The following is a 13,278-nucleotide window of genomic DNA, read 5'->3' on the forward strand; positions in this document are numbered from 1 at the left end:
GCACCCCCGCCAAGTGTGTCCTCCCTCGCTGGCACCCCCACCTAGCGCGGCCTCCTATGCCGACCACATCACACTCAGGACCGCCTCCCTCGCTGGCGCCCCCGCACAACCGCTGCGGCCGCCTTCCCACGCAGTGCTTCCTGATTGTAGCGGTTAAGATGATATGTCGGCTCAGTCTCTCGGAGGTGCTCATAGGGGTAGAGTGTGCGTGTGTGCATTCATAGGAGTGATTGTATGCGTGTATATATGAGTGCTTGCATCTGTACCGTGTTAAAAAAATAGTTAGCAAGTAATTTTATATCTATTTTTTTCACTCATCGGTCTGGTCATGTAGTCCCGCAAAAAAAGAGTCTAATCATGTACTACTACGTAATACGGTGGCTCAGGTTCTCGCTCATAGGGGTGGGGCGGGGCACTGTGCTGATCCCGTGTGGGATTAATGATGTCCCGCATCTGATCTGGACTATCATTTGTAAAGAACTTGCTGCTGTTACAAGTTCTTTCCTTCCCTCGAAGGAAAAGCTAGCCGCCGCCTCCTCCTTCCTCCACAAAAAAGTTAGGATTTCTGCCTTTCGTCGTCGCCGCCGCAGGTCCGCCTCCTCTCCGGTGGCCCTAGGGCCATGGCGGCGCGGTGGATCTCGGCAAGGGCCGGCGGGAGGACTCCGTTTTTAGTCGTTTCTTTCAGTTTTGCTAGGGTTTGTGTTCTGCTTAGGAAGATGAGACGGCGGCGGCTCCCTGAAGATGGAATAAAGGTCTTCCCGCCAAGTCCCCGTTCCGGCGGCGCGTCTAGCACCGTTGGTGGGCGTGTGGAGGTGTGTCTCCGGTGGATCTATCTTTGGTGGATTTGCTCGGATCTCGTCGTTGTTCGTCTACGTTCGCGTGTCTTCGGATTGGATCGTTCTGATCTACGTTATTCTTCATCTGCGGCGGTTGCTGTTCTGGTGCGCTGGTCCTACGGGGCCTTAGCACGACGACTTCCCGACTGTCTACTACAACAAGTTGTGTCCGACTCCGGTGATGAAGGGGCGATGACGGCGGCGTGCCTTCGGCTCGCTTCAGTGCTGGTAGTCGTCGCTAGGTGGTCTATGGATCTGGATGTAATTTTTATTATTTCTAGTATTCGTTGTACTGTCATGATTGAAGATGAATAGATCGAAAATTTTCTTGAAAAAAAAGAACTTGCTGCTGTTAATTAATAAAGAAAACACTTTTCCCCAGAGAGTGAAATCATCGAACTTTCTCGGCACGACACCAGCGGTCCACCGGTCAGTTACCAAAATCCCCGGGCCGGGCCGGGCCGAGCCCTGCAGGGCTTAGCGTTTCCACACTCACGCTCCATTCGGGCCTATCCATCCACCCACGGCGTCGGGCTCCGAGGGTTTCGTAGCGGACGCGTCAACTCAAGTCCAAGCCCCTCTCCGATCCCTCCCCCTCACACGCTCCACTCTATATAAGGTGCGCCAAGTCCGCGGCGCGGTCCATCCAGCTCCACACCAACTCACACCATCGCCACCGCCACCGCCACTGCACTCCGGCGACCCGCGAAGATGCAGATCTTCGTCAAGACGCCGTCGGGGAAGATGATCACGCTCGAGGTCGAGGGCGGCCACGACATCGCCGGCGTCAAGGCCAGGATCCACGACAAGGAAGGTAGCGAAACATCTCCCCGCCGCTCATCTCTGTGCCGCATCGGTGTGTACGCTCGCCGAGCAACCTTTGCTCCTTCTGCTCGCCGCCCGGCAGCCCTGTCCTTGCATCTGTTGCGCTCATGTTCTAGTGTCGATCGGTCCTCGGAATTGGAGGCGCTTGTTTCGATCCTGGTTTTTTGTTTACCCATGCCTGTTTCCAATCGAACCCGGGAGATGCTAGCTAGAAACATTTCTCTGCGTTTTTCCTTGCGTCTGTTTGTTTCGATCGGCCTTTGGAGGCGCTTGTTTTGCTCTTCGTTTTCGGTTTACCCATGCGCGCATCAAATCCAGGCGATGCTTGTTCGTGTTCGATTGGTAGATTGCCGAGTAGTACTTGCTTCCTGTCGCTGTTCATGTAGGTTGTAAACAGAGCAGAGCGCGCGATCTGGGCGATTGGTCGTGTTTTGCAGTCAAGCTAGCTTCACATCAATAGATTCCATGTTTGATCCGAAACGAGGCCCGCAAGTAGGGTTAGATCGGCTTGCGTTTATGAGTTTCCTAAGTGATGGGATCGTCTTCTTTCTTCGGCAACCGGCGAGCGACGCATTTTAGTTTTGAACCCGATTTGAATACCAAATCTAACTGCTGTTCATCTTAAATTAGTGTTGGTTGGTTCTCTGATTACTGGTCTCCCGCTTGATGGACTGCTGTAATTAACTGCAGATGTGCCGCCGGATCAGCAGCGCCTCATCTTCGCAGGGAAGCAGCTGGAAGAAGGCCACACGCTGGCGGACTACAACATCCAGAAGGAGTCCACGCTTCACCTCGTGCTCCGCCTCCACGGCGGCAGGGGCGGCACCGGCAAGGGGGGGACCTACCCCAAGATCGAGCCCAACCTCCTTCAGCTCGCCCTCAAGTACAGGCAGCTTAAGCTCGTCTGCCGCAAGTAAGCCCCTGAATCGATGCCTAACCCTCGTCTGGTCAAGTTCATGCGTGTGATGTTTGAAGATGTGGTTGCTATGAGCTATCTCTGATCGATGTGCTTGTTTGTTATACTCCCTCCGTTCGGAATTACTTGTCGCGAAAATGGATGTATCTAGATGTATTTTAGTTCTAGATACATCCATTTTCGAGACAAGTAATTACGAACGGAGGGAGTAATTAGCAGTGGCATATGACGACTATTAAACATTTCCTTGTCATATGCCCATTGACTCTCATGTTTTGCATAAGAAGATAATCGTTGAGAAGCAATTTTGTGTGCAATCACTGCAATGGCAACGTAGAGATGCCCTAACATTACAGCAATTTTGTTTTGCAGGTGCTATGCACGCCTTCCCGTCAGGTCTGCCAACTGCCGCAAGAAGAAATGTGGCCACTGCAACGAGGTGAGCCTTAACTGCGACCTATTGTTTTGCTATCATCTTACATGCTTGGCCTTATTACTAGCCTTTATGTATGCTGTCCGTGCATGTTCTTTGTTTCAACATACCTCAGTCAGCATATATGCGTGTCACTTGGGTGTCCAACATATTGTGTTTTTCATCACAGTGTTTTGTTATGATGCTTGGTTCAGAGTTATTGGAAGGTACTCCCTCCGTCCGAAAATACTTGTCATCAAAATGAATAAAAAGGGATGTATCTAGATGTATTTTAGTTCTAGACACATCTCTTTTTGTCCATTTTGATGACAACTATTTTCGGACGGAGGGAGTACTTATGTATCAGTTTACAAATAATGGAGCTTACTATGCTATCATCCTTCATGTTCTTGGCCTTGGTCACCATAAATATTGTCCTGTCCATGTTATTTGGCTCTAGTCATTGTAGGATCAACACCTTCTGTAGGTCTTCTATGATCAATATAATTAAACAATCTCATGATGCCTGTTTCAGAGTAAATATGCCAAGTCAGTTCACTAGTGTTTTGCATCATTCTAGATGCTAAGGGAGGCAGGGAGCTTACTACTACAGCTTTGTTCATGTTATGCCGTGTACTTGAGTTATATTTGTGTTGTGTACTGCTCTCTATATTCTGCCACGTGTAATCCTCATTCTGCAACAGTGTGTGCAATCGAGTGATACCCTGCTCGTGGAGATTTCTATCACTTGTGCAGTAGGTGCTAACTTTAATTCTATTTGTTGGTGTCACTTGCTTATTTGACTTGATAGATACTGTTCATGCATGTTCTTCGTTTTGTCATGCCGCAGTAGTCATATTAGCATCGAATACATTCTGTTCTTCACCATCCATACCTATTTATGATGCTTGTTTCAGAGTTATCGGAGTAGTACTGTAGCATTTTAGACACATATATAGTGGAGCTAACTACACTACAGTTGTGTATCAATCTAGACATAATGACGCTATCATGTCAATGTCTCTTTGCCTTGGTCACCATAATATTGTCCTGTCCATGCTGTTTGGCTTCAGTTATTGCATCAAACACCTTCTCTAAGTCTTTATCATTGACACATACAAATTCATGATGTTTGGTTTTAGAGTCAAATGTGCCAAGTCAGCTCACTAGTGCTTTGCATCAATGTGACGCTGACAGAGATAACTACTACAGCTCTGTATATGTTATTATGTCTCCTTGAGTTATATTTGTGCTGTGTGCTGCTCTCCATATTCTGGTGTGCTGAATCGGTCGTCGATCTACTGATTCCACAGCAGTGTGTGCAATGGATTGATAACCCACTCCTAGAGATTTGAATCACTTGTGGCTGCCAACTTAACCCTGTTTCAACACTTAATTTTCAGACGAGGACGAAGAAGAAGCTGAAACCCAGGGAGTGAAGCACTGCACTGGCCAGCAAGAGAAAGGGATACCCAAGTGACACGCACCAGCTGAATTTACCCTACCGTCTCCTTATATTAGCTTCTTGATTGATACCATAGTAGCTTCTTGATTGATACCATAGTTTAAACACCCTAAATACGTATTCTAGCTGAATAGTACTCCCTATGGATTCCTGTAGCATCATGGATTCTGTTAATGACCCCCTAAATACTCTCGATGGTGATGCAGTGCTTAAGGGATGCTAATTCCTGCTGTTATCATCACATGGCTTCTGTTCTGTTGGAATAGACGAATGGATGCTTCTCCAGTTTACATGGCAGGCACCTTGGTTCAGTTTCGGACTTTCGGCCAATTGTTTGCATTCTGTTATGTGCCAAGTTTTGTTCCTGTATGACCCTTCTGTTTCTCTGTTCCGGTTTCAGTTGAGTTGCTCAGGTTGTTGAACTGGCCCACCAAAATATCTGTGTATGCAATTCTGTTGATTCACTGCGCTGCTGCGTGTCCATCGCCGGCCGGCACTGTGGCCAAGGCGACGCACAAGCACAGATTCGTCATATCTCATTTTCCTTCTTTTTGTTCACCCGTTTTGATGAAACGATCTTTTTGTTCAGACATTTGAATTTGGATTTGGATGACCGGCACATTTGAATCAGACATCCTCACTTCCTCACATCTTGTTCTCAAACTGAGCCACACTGGGATTTGGATTTGGATGGCCGGAATGTATGAAAGAGGGGGTTTCCTTCAGACATTAATGGTGCTGCATGTCTTTTGTGTTGAACCTTGTAGTATGTTTCGAACCCGACTAGTTTGGACGGGATATGTTGGTCGATCCTAGTTTGGTTTCATTAATGAAATTGGAGGAAACCCCCTCTTTCATTAAAAAAAATGAATTTGGATGGAACGTTTTGTATCATTACGTGAGCAATTATGTAAACAAATTAAACAAGCTGCATGAAAAAAAAGATAAAGCATCATTCATACATTCAACCGATATATACAAATAGTATGTTGGGCGCTCCATGTCATCCTAAAACGCATGATCACTCGCATTAACTACCAAAATGATCTTGACGTTGGATTTATTTTTTTACAAAAGGAGGATTGCCCCCGGCCTCTGCATCTGGGCGATGCATGCAATCATTTTATTAATTATTCACAAGGACCTTATAAAGTAGTACACCAGTTTGTCCAAAGCCACCATCGTAGCAACAATTGTTGCTACTCCTAACCACTTGATGGAGGGGTGCCGATAGCCCGAGCTTAATATCAAACAGACATCGCACCAAAACCTAACATCTAAAGTCGGAGGCCCCAACCGAGCCACATACTGGGTTTAGGGTATAAACCGGTTCGACACACTCTCATGTGTCGTTGCCGCCGTCTACCACGAATCCATCTTCAGAGCAGAAACTAACACACCGAACTTGCCAGGCCTCTCTGCCATCGACGCCACCATGACGCCAGACAACGTCCTCCTCCTGCGCGAGTCCATCTACGCACAGTCTCCACTGCGTCACGCCACCGAGATCTGCCGCCATCAATGAGTAAGATGAAGCACCGCTCCACCAAAGAAGCCGTCCACTTGTCCCCCGAGCCCGCACACCTCCAAGAATGATCTTGATGTTGGATTCATGGTAGTGGGATCAAACATCATCAACCGGTTTTCCTCGGACACCTTCTCTTGCATCAACTGATTCTACTCTTGCAAAAAAAGAGATTCTCCTTAAGTTGAAGCCTACGTGCCAGCATTTCTTCCATGGGCTTACAGTTTTCATGCATAGCTTTCAACCTTGGCCCCTACTTTTCAAGCTTACTCTTCTCTATCTCCAACTTTTCTTGTTTCCTCTTCTTCGCGTATTGATTCCTTGAACTGATCAACTCATCAATCTTGCTTTTTAACACCTGCACCTCTCCTTGTTTCTTGGGCATATCCTTTGACCCCTTTCCTTCTGTGGGGCCACTCCACGCTAGACACCGGTGTGGGACTTCTAGCCACCCTATCCTCCATCACCATCATCTTTCTCGCTGTCATCCAATACCAAAGAGGAAATGTTCCACGGCCTCCCATGTTCTGGAGGAGCCTCCTCATTCCTCGTTTTCCACTTTTCATTGACATCCAGTACTCTTTGAAAATGCTTAAAGTTATGAAAATGCGGCAATAAAAAAATAACATGAGTGTTCTCATATTGGTCACTGGTGACACCTCTAGGAGGAGAGTTCCTCACTTGTTCCAAACAACTATCCCAATGGTTGCACGTGTCTTGAATCATACTCCTATCAGTTTGTGAGAGATTTGAGAGTTTGGTTGGATTTAAGCCTAAGTTTATGATGGAACCCTCCTTGACGCACCTCCAATAGTATGCACTCATTTGATCTTTCTGACGGATCGCATCAAGAGTAATATCCTGCCATGCCCTCACAAGAGCAGCATCCTCACCCCTGGTGTAGTTTACGATCTGAATTCCTTTCTTCCTTGAAGAACTGGAGAAATGAGATTGATCCACAGTTCGTCATATTTGTCCTCCTCATTCAATCGCTCAAACTGCAGCACCGACGCGCCATCAAGATCAAAATCATTTGCCGCAACTAAATCAACCATCATACTATTTAAGCATGATTTGTTCTTGTTCGTGCTCTCCCAAATGCACAAAAGCATCACTACACCCAAAGATCCACATTATTTCACTGCCAAATGACATTCAAACGAACCATCGAAAGAAAAGACAGGTAAGAGGTTTTCTTTACCAACTAGGAAAATCTATGAATGTCTTGGAGTTGGTAGACACCCGAGTTTCGCCCGCCACCAGGACGAAGGGTTGAGCGGAGATGTTGCCCGTCGCAGCCGTCGTCTTCCCCCGATTCTTCGATGGGACACATTAGGTTATTGTGGGTTCCGTGGTGGACCGGGGGGGTACTCGTCAGCCTCCCCACTGTCAGCGACAACCTGCCCCGCCGATGACCATGGTTACGGACTCCATTGAGCCAATGGATTCTTCGGAGTCAGTCGGTGTTGTGCAACCGTCAGGTGTGTCGGGTCAGGACACGGCGGCGGCTATTGTTCAGACTGCACCCACAGAACCGGTGACCGAAATAGCCACGAATTTTGCCAGAGCAAATGAAAAATCTAAGTCTGATAGAGTAGACAAGTGGGCGAGAAAGAAAGAAAAAATGTTTTGTTATAGATGCGGTGAACAGGATTACTTCATTACGGAATGTAACACGGAGCTTTGCGATACTTGCCTCAAGCCGGTGCATGCTTCGGGAGAGTGTCTGTTGCTGCATGAACCGATGCCTGGAATCATGATTTATGGGGTGTGTTGCCCTGAGCTGATGTTCTTTGAGTCCCCCTGTGCGGTTGTGGTCCCGGACACGCCGTAGATTTCGACCACGGGGATCGTCAAGGTGACAAAAGGTGTATTATCAGAGGCTCAGATTTTGCAGCGGTTGAATGAGCTTTCTCCAAGGAACTTTCGTTGGGAGCTTATCATGATTGAGGCTAAAATGTATAAGGTGGATTTTCCATCAACGGAGGACTTGAAGAAGCTCCCGAGTTTTGGTATGTGCAGGGTTCCCGGTACGGAGTGTATTTTGGAGTTCGATGAGTGGAAACAGGCTGAACCAAAGGGTAAGCCTTTACCTAAGATTTGGTTGCGCTTTTCAAGGGCGCCGCCTAAGCCTCTGCATGATGTTCAGGTTGCAGCCAGCCTTGGGACACTCATTTGGAAAACGGAATGTGTGGATATGCAGTTTACTCGAGCTAATGGGGTGGCACGGCTGCTTGTGAGTGTTGTGGACATTGAGTATATACCAGATGTGGTCAGGTGGACGCATGTGGAGAAGCTCTATTACCTGGACATTGAGTTGGAGGATTACGATCTGTTCATGGAGGCCATGGCTGGGGATGATGTGGATATGACGGATAAGGATGACGGCTCGGGCAACAAGGAGCAGCGAGAGGATGACACTGGACGAGATAAGTCCAACACCCCGGGCACAAAACACGCCTCGGTGGCGCCAGGGAAGTGGGCGCCACCACCTACTTCTACGCCTATGAACTCACTGATATTTGGTTCGTTTGAGCCTGCTTCTGCACCTCCTCGACTGTGGAGTGATTGGGTGGACCGTGATGATCTGTTTGAGCACTCACTACCTCTTCTTGATTCTGCTGGGCATGACGCCTTAGTTAGTGGCCGCTCGGATGTGCTTGCTACGAAGGTGACCTCGGTGGAGAGTTCAATGGTACCCGCTGTTGGAAATATGCCCTAGAGGCAATAATAAAATTATTATTATTATATTTACTTGTTCATGATAATTGTCTATTATTAATGCTATAATTGTGTTATCCGGAAATCATAATACATGTGTGAATACATAGACCATAACATGTCCCTAGTGAGCCTCTAGTTGACTAGCTGATCAACAGATAGTCATGGTTTCCTAACTATGGACATTGGATGTCATTGATAACGGGATCACATCATTAGGAGAATGATGTGATGGACAAGACCCTAGTGAGCCTCTAGTTGACTAGTGTCCCTAGTGAGCCTCTAGTTGACTAGCTCGTTGATCAACAGATAGTCATGGTTTCCTGACTATGGACATTGGATGTCATTGATAACGGGATCACATCATTAGGAGAATGATGTGATGGACAAGACCCAATCCTAAGCATAGCACAAGATCGTGTAGTTTGTTTGCTAGAGATTTTCCAATGTCAAGTATCATTTCCTTAGACCATGAGATCGTGTAATTCCCGGATACCGTAGGAATGCTTTGGGTGTACCAAACGTCACAAGTAACTGGGTGACTATAAAGGTATACTACATGTATCCCCGAAAGTGTCTGTTGGGTTGACACGGATCGAGACTGGGATTTGTCACTCCATATGACGGAAAGGTATCTCTGGGCCCACTCGGTAATGCATCATCATAATGAGCTCAATGTGACCAAGTGGTTGGTCACGAGATCATGCATTATGGTACGAGTAAAGTGACTTGCCGGTAACGAGATTGAACGAGGTATTGGGGTACCGACGATCGAATCTCGGGCAAGTAACGTACCGATTGACAAAGGGAATTGTATACGGGATTACTTGAATCCTCGACATCGTGGTTCATTCGATGAGATCATCGTGTAACATGTGGGAGCCAACATGGGTATCCAGATCCCGCTATTGGTTATTGGCCGGAGAGCTGGCTCGGTCATGTTTGCATGATTCCCGAACTCGTAGGGTCTACACACTTAAGGTTCGGTGACGCTAGGGTTGTAGAGATATTAGTATGCGATAACCCGAAAGTTTTTCGGAGTTCCGGATGGGATCCCGGAAGTCACGAGGAGTTCCGGAATGGTCCAGAGGTGAAGAATTGTATATAGGAAGTCCAGTTTCGGCCACCGGGAAAGTTTCAGGGGTCACCGGTGTTGTACCGGGACCACCGGAAGGGTCCCGGGGGTCCATCGGGTGGGGCCACCTATCCCGTAGGGCCCCATGGGCTGAAGTGGGACGGGAACCAGCCCCTGGTGGGCTGGTGCGCCCCCCTTGGGCCTCCTCCTGCGCCTAGGGTTGGAAACCCTAGGGGTGGGGGGGCGCCCCACTTGACTTGGGGGGCAAGTCCCCCCCCCTAGGCCGCCGCCCCCCTTGAGATGGGATCTCTAGGGGGCCGGTGCACCTCCTAGGCCCCCTATATAAAGAGGGGGAGGGAGGTCACCGCACCCTAGTCCCTGGCGCCTCCCTCTCCCCCCGTACCACCTCTCCCTCTCACTGAGCTTGGCGAAGCCCTGCCGAGATCACCGCTACTTCCACCACCACGCCGTCGTGCTGCTGGATCTCCATCAACATCTCCCTCCCCCTTGCTGGATCAAGAAGGAGGAGACGTCTTCCCCAACCGTACATGTGTTTAACACGGAGGTGCTGTCCGTTCGGCACTAGGATCTTCAGTGATTTGGATCACGACGAGTACAACTCCCTCAACCCCGTTCTCTTGAACGCTTCCGCTCGTGATCTACAAAGGTATGTAGATGCACTCCTCTCTCTCATTGCTAGATGACTCCATAGATTGATCTTGGTGAAGCGTAGCAATTTTTTATTTTCTGCAACGTTCCCCAACAGTGGTATCAGAGCTAGGTCTATGCGTAATTTCTTTGCACGAGTAGAACACAAATTTGTTGTGGGCGTAGATGTTGTCAATTTTCTTGCCACTACTAGTCTTATCTTATTTTGGCGGCATTGTGGGATGAAGCGGCCCGGACCGACCTTACACGTACGCTTACGTGAGACAGGTTCCACCGACTGACATGCACTAGTTGCATAAGGTGGCTAGCGGGTGTCTGTCTCTCCCACTTTAGTCGGATCGGATTCGATGAAAAGGGTCCTTATGAAGGATAAATAGAAATTGGCATATCACGTTGTGGCTTTTACGTAGGTAAGAAACGTTCTTGCTAGAATCCTATTGCAGCCACGTAAAAACATGCAACAACAATTAGAGGACGTCTAACTTGTTTTTGCAGCATATGCCTTGTGATGTGATATGGCCAAAAGGTTGTGATGAATGGTATATATGTGATGTATGAGATCATGTTCTTGTAATAGGAATCACGACTTGCATGTCGATGAGTATGACAACCGGTAGGAGCCATAGGAGTTGTTTTAATTATTGTATGACCTGCATGTCAATGAATAAACACCATGTAATTACTTTACTTTATTGCTAAACCGTTAGCCATAGTAGTAGAAGTAATAGTTGGCGAACAACTTCATGGAGACACGGTGATGGAGATCATGATGATGGAGATCATGGTGTCATGCCGGTGACGAAGATGATCATGGCGCCCTGAAGATGGAGATCAAAGGAGCAATATGATATTGGCCATATCATGTCACTATTTTATTGCATGCGATGTTTATCATGTTTTTGCATCTTATTTGCTTAGAACGACGGTAGTAAATAAGATGATCCCTCATAATAATTTCAAGAAAGTGTTCCCCCTAACTGTGCGCCGTTGCGAAAGTTCGTTGTTTCGAAGCACCACGTGATGATCAGGTGTGATAGATTCCAACGTCCACATACAACAGGTGTAAGACAGATTTACACATGCAAAACACTTAGGTTGACTTGACGAGCCTAGCATGTACAGACATGCCTCGGAACACAAGAGACCGAAAGGTCGAACATGAGTCGTATGGAAGATACGATCAACATGGAAATGTTCACCGATGATGACTAGTCTGTCTCACGTGATGATCGGACATGGTCTAGTTGAGTCGGATCATGTATCACTTAGATGATTAGAGGGATGTCTAATCTGAGTGGGAGTTCATTAAATAATTTGATTAGATGAACTTAATTATCATGAACTTAGTCTAAAAACCTTTGCAAAATGTCTTGTAGATCAAATGGCCAACGCTCATGTCAACCTCAACTTCAACGCGTTCCTAGAGAAAACCAAGCTGAAAGATGATGGCAGCAACTATATGGACTGGGTCCGGAACCTGAGGATCATCCTCATAGCTGCCAAGAAAGCATATGTCCTAGAAGGACCGCTAGGTGACGACCCATCCCAGAGAACCAAGACGTTATGAACGCCTGGAAGTCACGTGCTGATGATTACTCCCTCGTTCAGTGCGGCATGCTTTACAGCTTAGAACCGGGGCTCCAAAAGCGTTTTGAGCAACACGGAGCATATGAGATGTTCGAAGAGCTGAAAATGGTTTTCCAAGCTCATGCCCGGGTCGAGAGATATGAAGTCTCCGACAAGTTCTATAGTTGTAAGATGGAGGAAAATAGTTCTGTCAGTGAGCACATACTCAAAATGTCTGGGTTGCACAACCGCCTGTCCCAGCTGGACATTAACCTCCCGGACGAGGCGGTCATTGACAGAATCCTTCAGTCGCTCCCACCTAGCTACAAGAGCTTTGTGATGAACTATAATATGCAGGGGATGGTGAAAACTATTCCTGAAGTATTTTCAATGCTGAAATCAGCGGAGGTGGAAATCAAAAAGGAACATCAAGTGTTGATGGTCGATAAAACCACTAAGTTCAAGAAAGGCAAGGGTAAGAAGAACTTCAAGAAGGACGGCAAGGGAGTTGTCGCGCCTGGTAAGCCAGTTGCCGGGAAGAAGCCAAAGAATGGACCCAAACCTGAGACTGAGTGCTTTTATTGCAAGGGAAGCGGACACTGGAAGCGGAACTGCCCCAAATACTTAGCGGACAAGAAGGCCGGCAACACTAAAGGTATATGTGATATACATGTAATTGATGTGTACCTTACTAGTACTCGTAGTAGCTCCTGGGTATTTGATACCGGTGCGGTTGCTCATATTTGTAACTCAAAACATGAGCTGCGGAATAAGCAGAGGCTGGCGAAGGACGAGGTGACGATGCGCGTCGGGAATGGTTCCAAGGTTGATGTGATCACCGTCGGCACGCTACCTCTACATTTACCTACGGGATTAGTTTTAAACCTCAATAATTGTTATTTAGTGCCAGCTTTGAGCATGAACATTGTATCTGGATCTTGTTTAATACGAGATGGCTACTCATTTAAATCTGAGAATAATGGTTGTTCTATTTATATGAGAGATATGTTTTATGGTCATGCCCCGCTGGTCAATGGTTTATTCTTAATGAATCTGGAACATGATGTTACACATATTCACAATATGAATACCAAAAGATGTAAGGTTGATAACGATAGTCCCACATACTTGTGGCACTGCCACTTTGGTCACATTAGTGTCAAGCGCATGAAGAAGCTCCATGCTGATGGACTTTTAGAGTCTCTCGATTACGAATCTTTTGACACATGCGAACCATGCCTCATGGGCAAAATGACCAAGACTCCGTT

General features: G+C 47.2%; 1 protein-coding gene across 1 annotated transcript in view; it reads left to right on the forward strand.

Moving 5' to 3' along the window:
* The first annotated feature begins 1,505 nt into the window (after positions 1-1,505).
* Positions 1,506-13,278, forward strand: part of LOC119309517 (endo-1,4-beta-xylanase 4-like) — a 48,790-nt gene continuing 37,017 nt past the window's right edge. The window contains exons 1-3 of the mRNA XM_037585507.1: positions 1,506-1,650; positions 2,352-2,574; positions 2,950-3,016. Of these exons, the coding sequence (XP_037441404.1) occupies positions 1,548-1,650; positions 2,352-2,574; positions 2,950-3,016 (393 nt within the window). The 5' untranslated portion in view covers positions 1,506-1,547. The remainder of the gene's footprint in view (positions 1,651-2,351; positions 2,575-2,949; positions 3,017-13,278) is intronic.

The sequence above is a fragment of the Triticum dicoccoides genome, chromosome 5B, assembly GCF_002162155.2.
Source record: "Triticum dicoccoides isolate Atlit2015 ecotype Zavitan chromosome 5B, WEW_v2.0, whole genome shotgun sequence".
NCBI lineage: Eukaryota > Viridiplantae > Streptophyta > Magnoliopsida > Poales > Poaceae > Triticum > Triticum dicoccoides.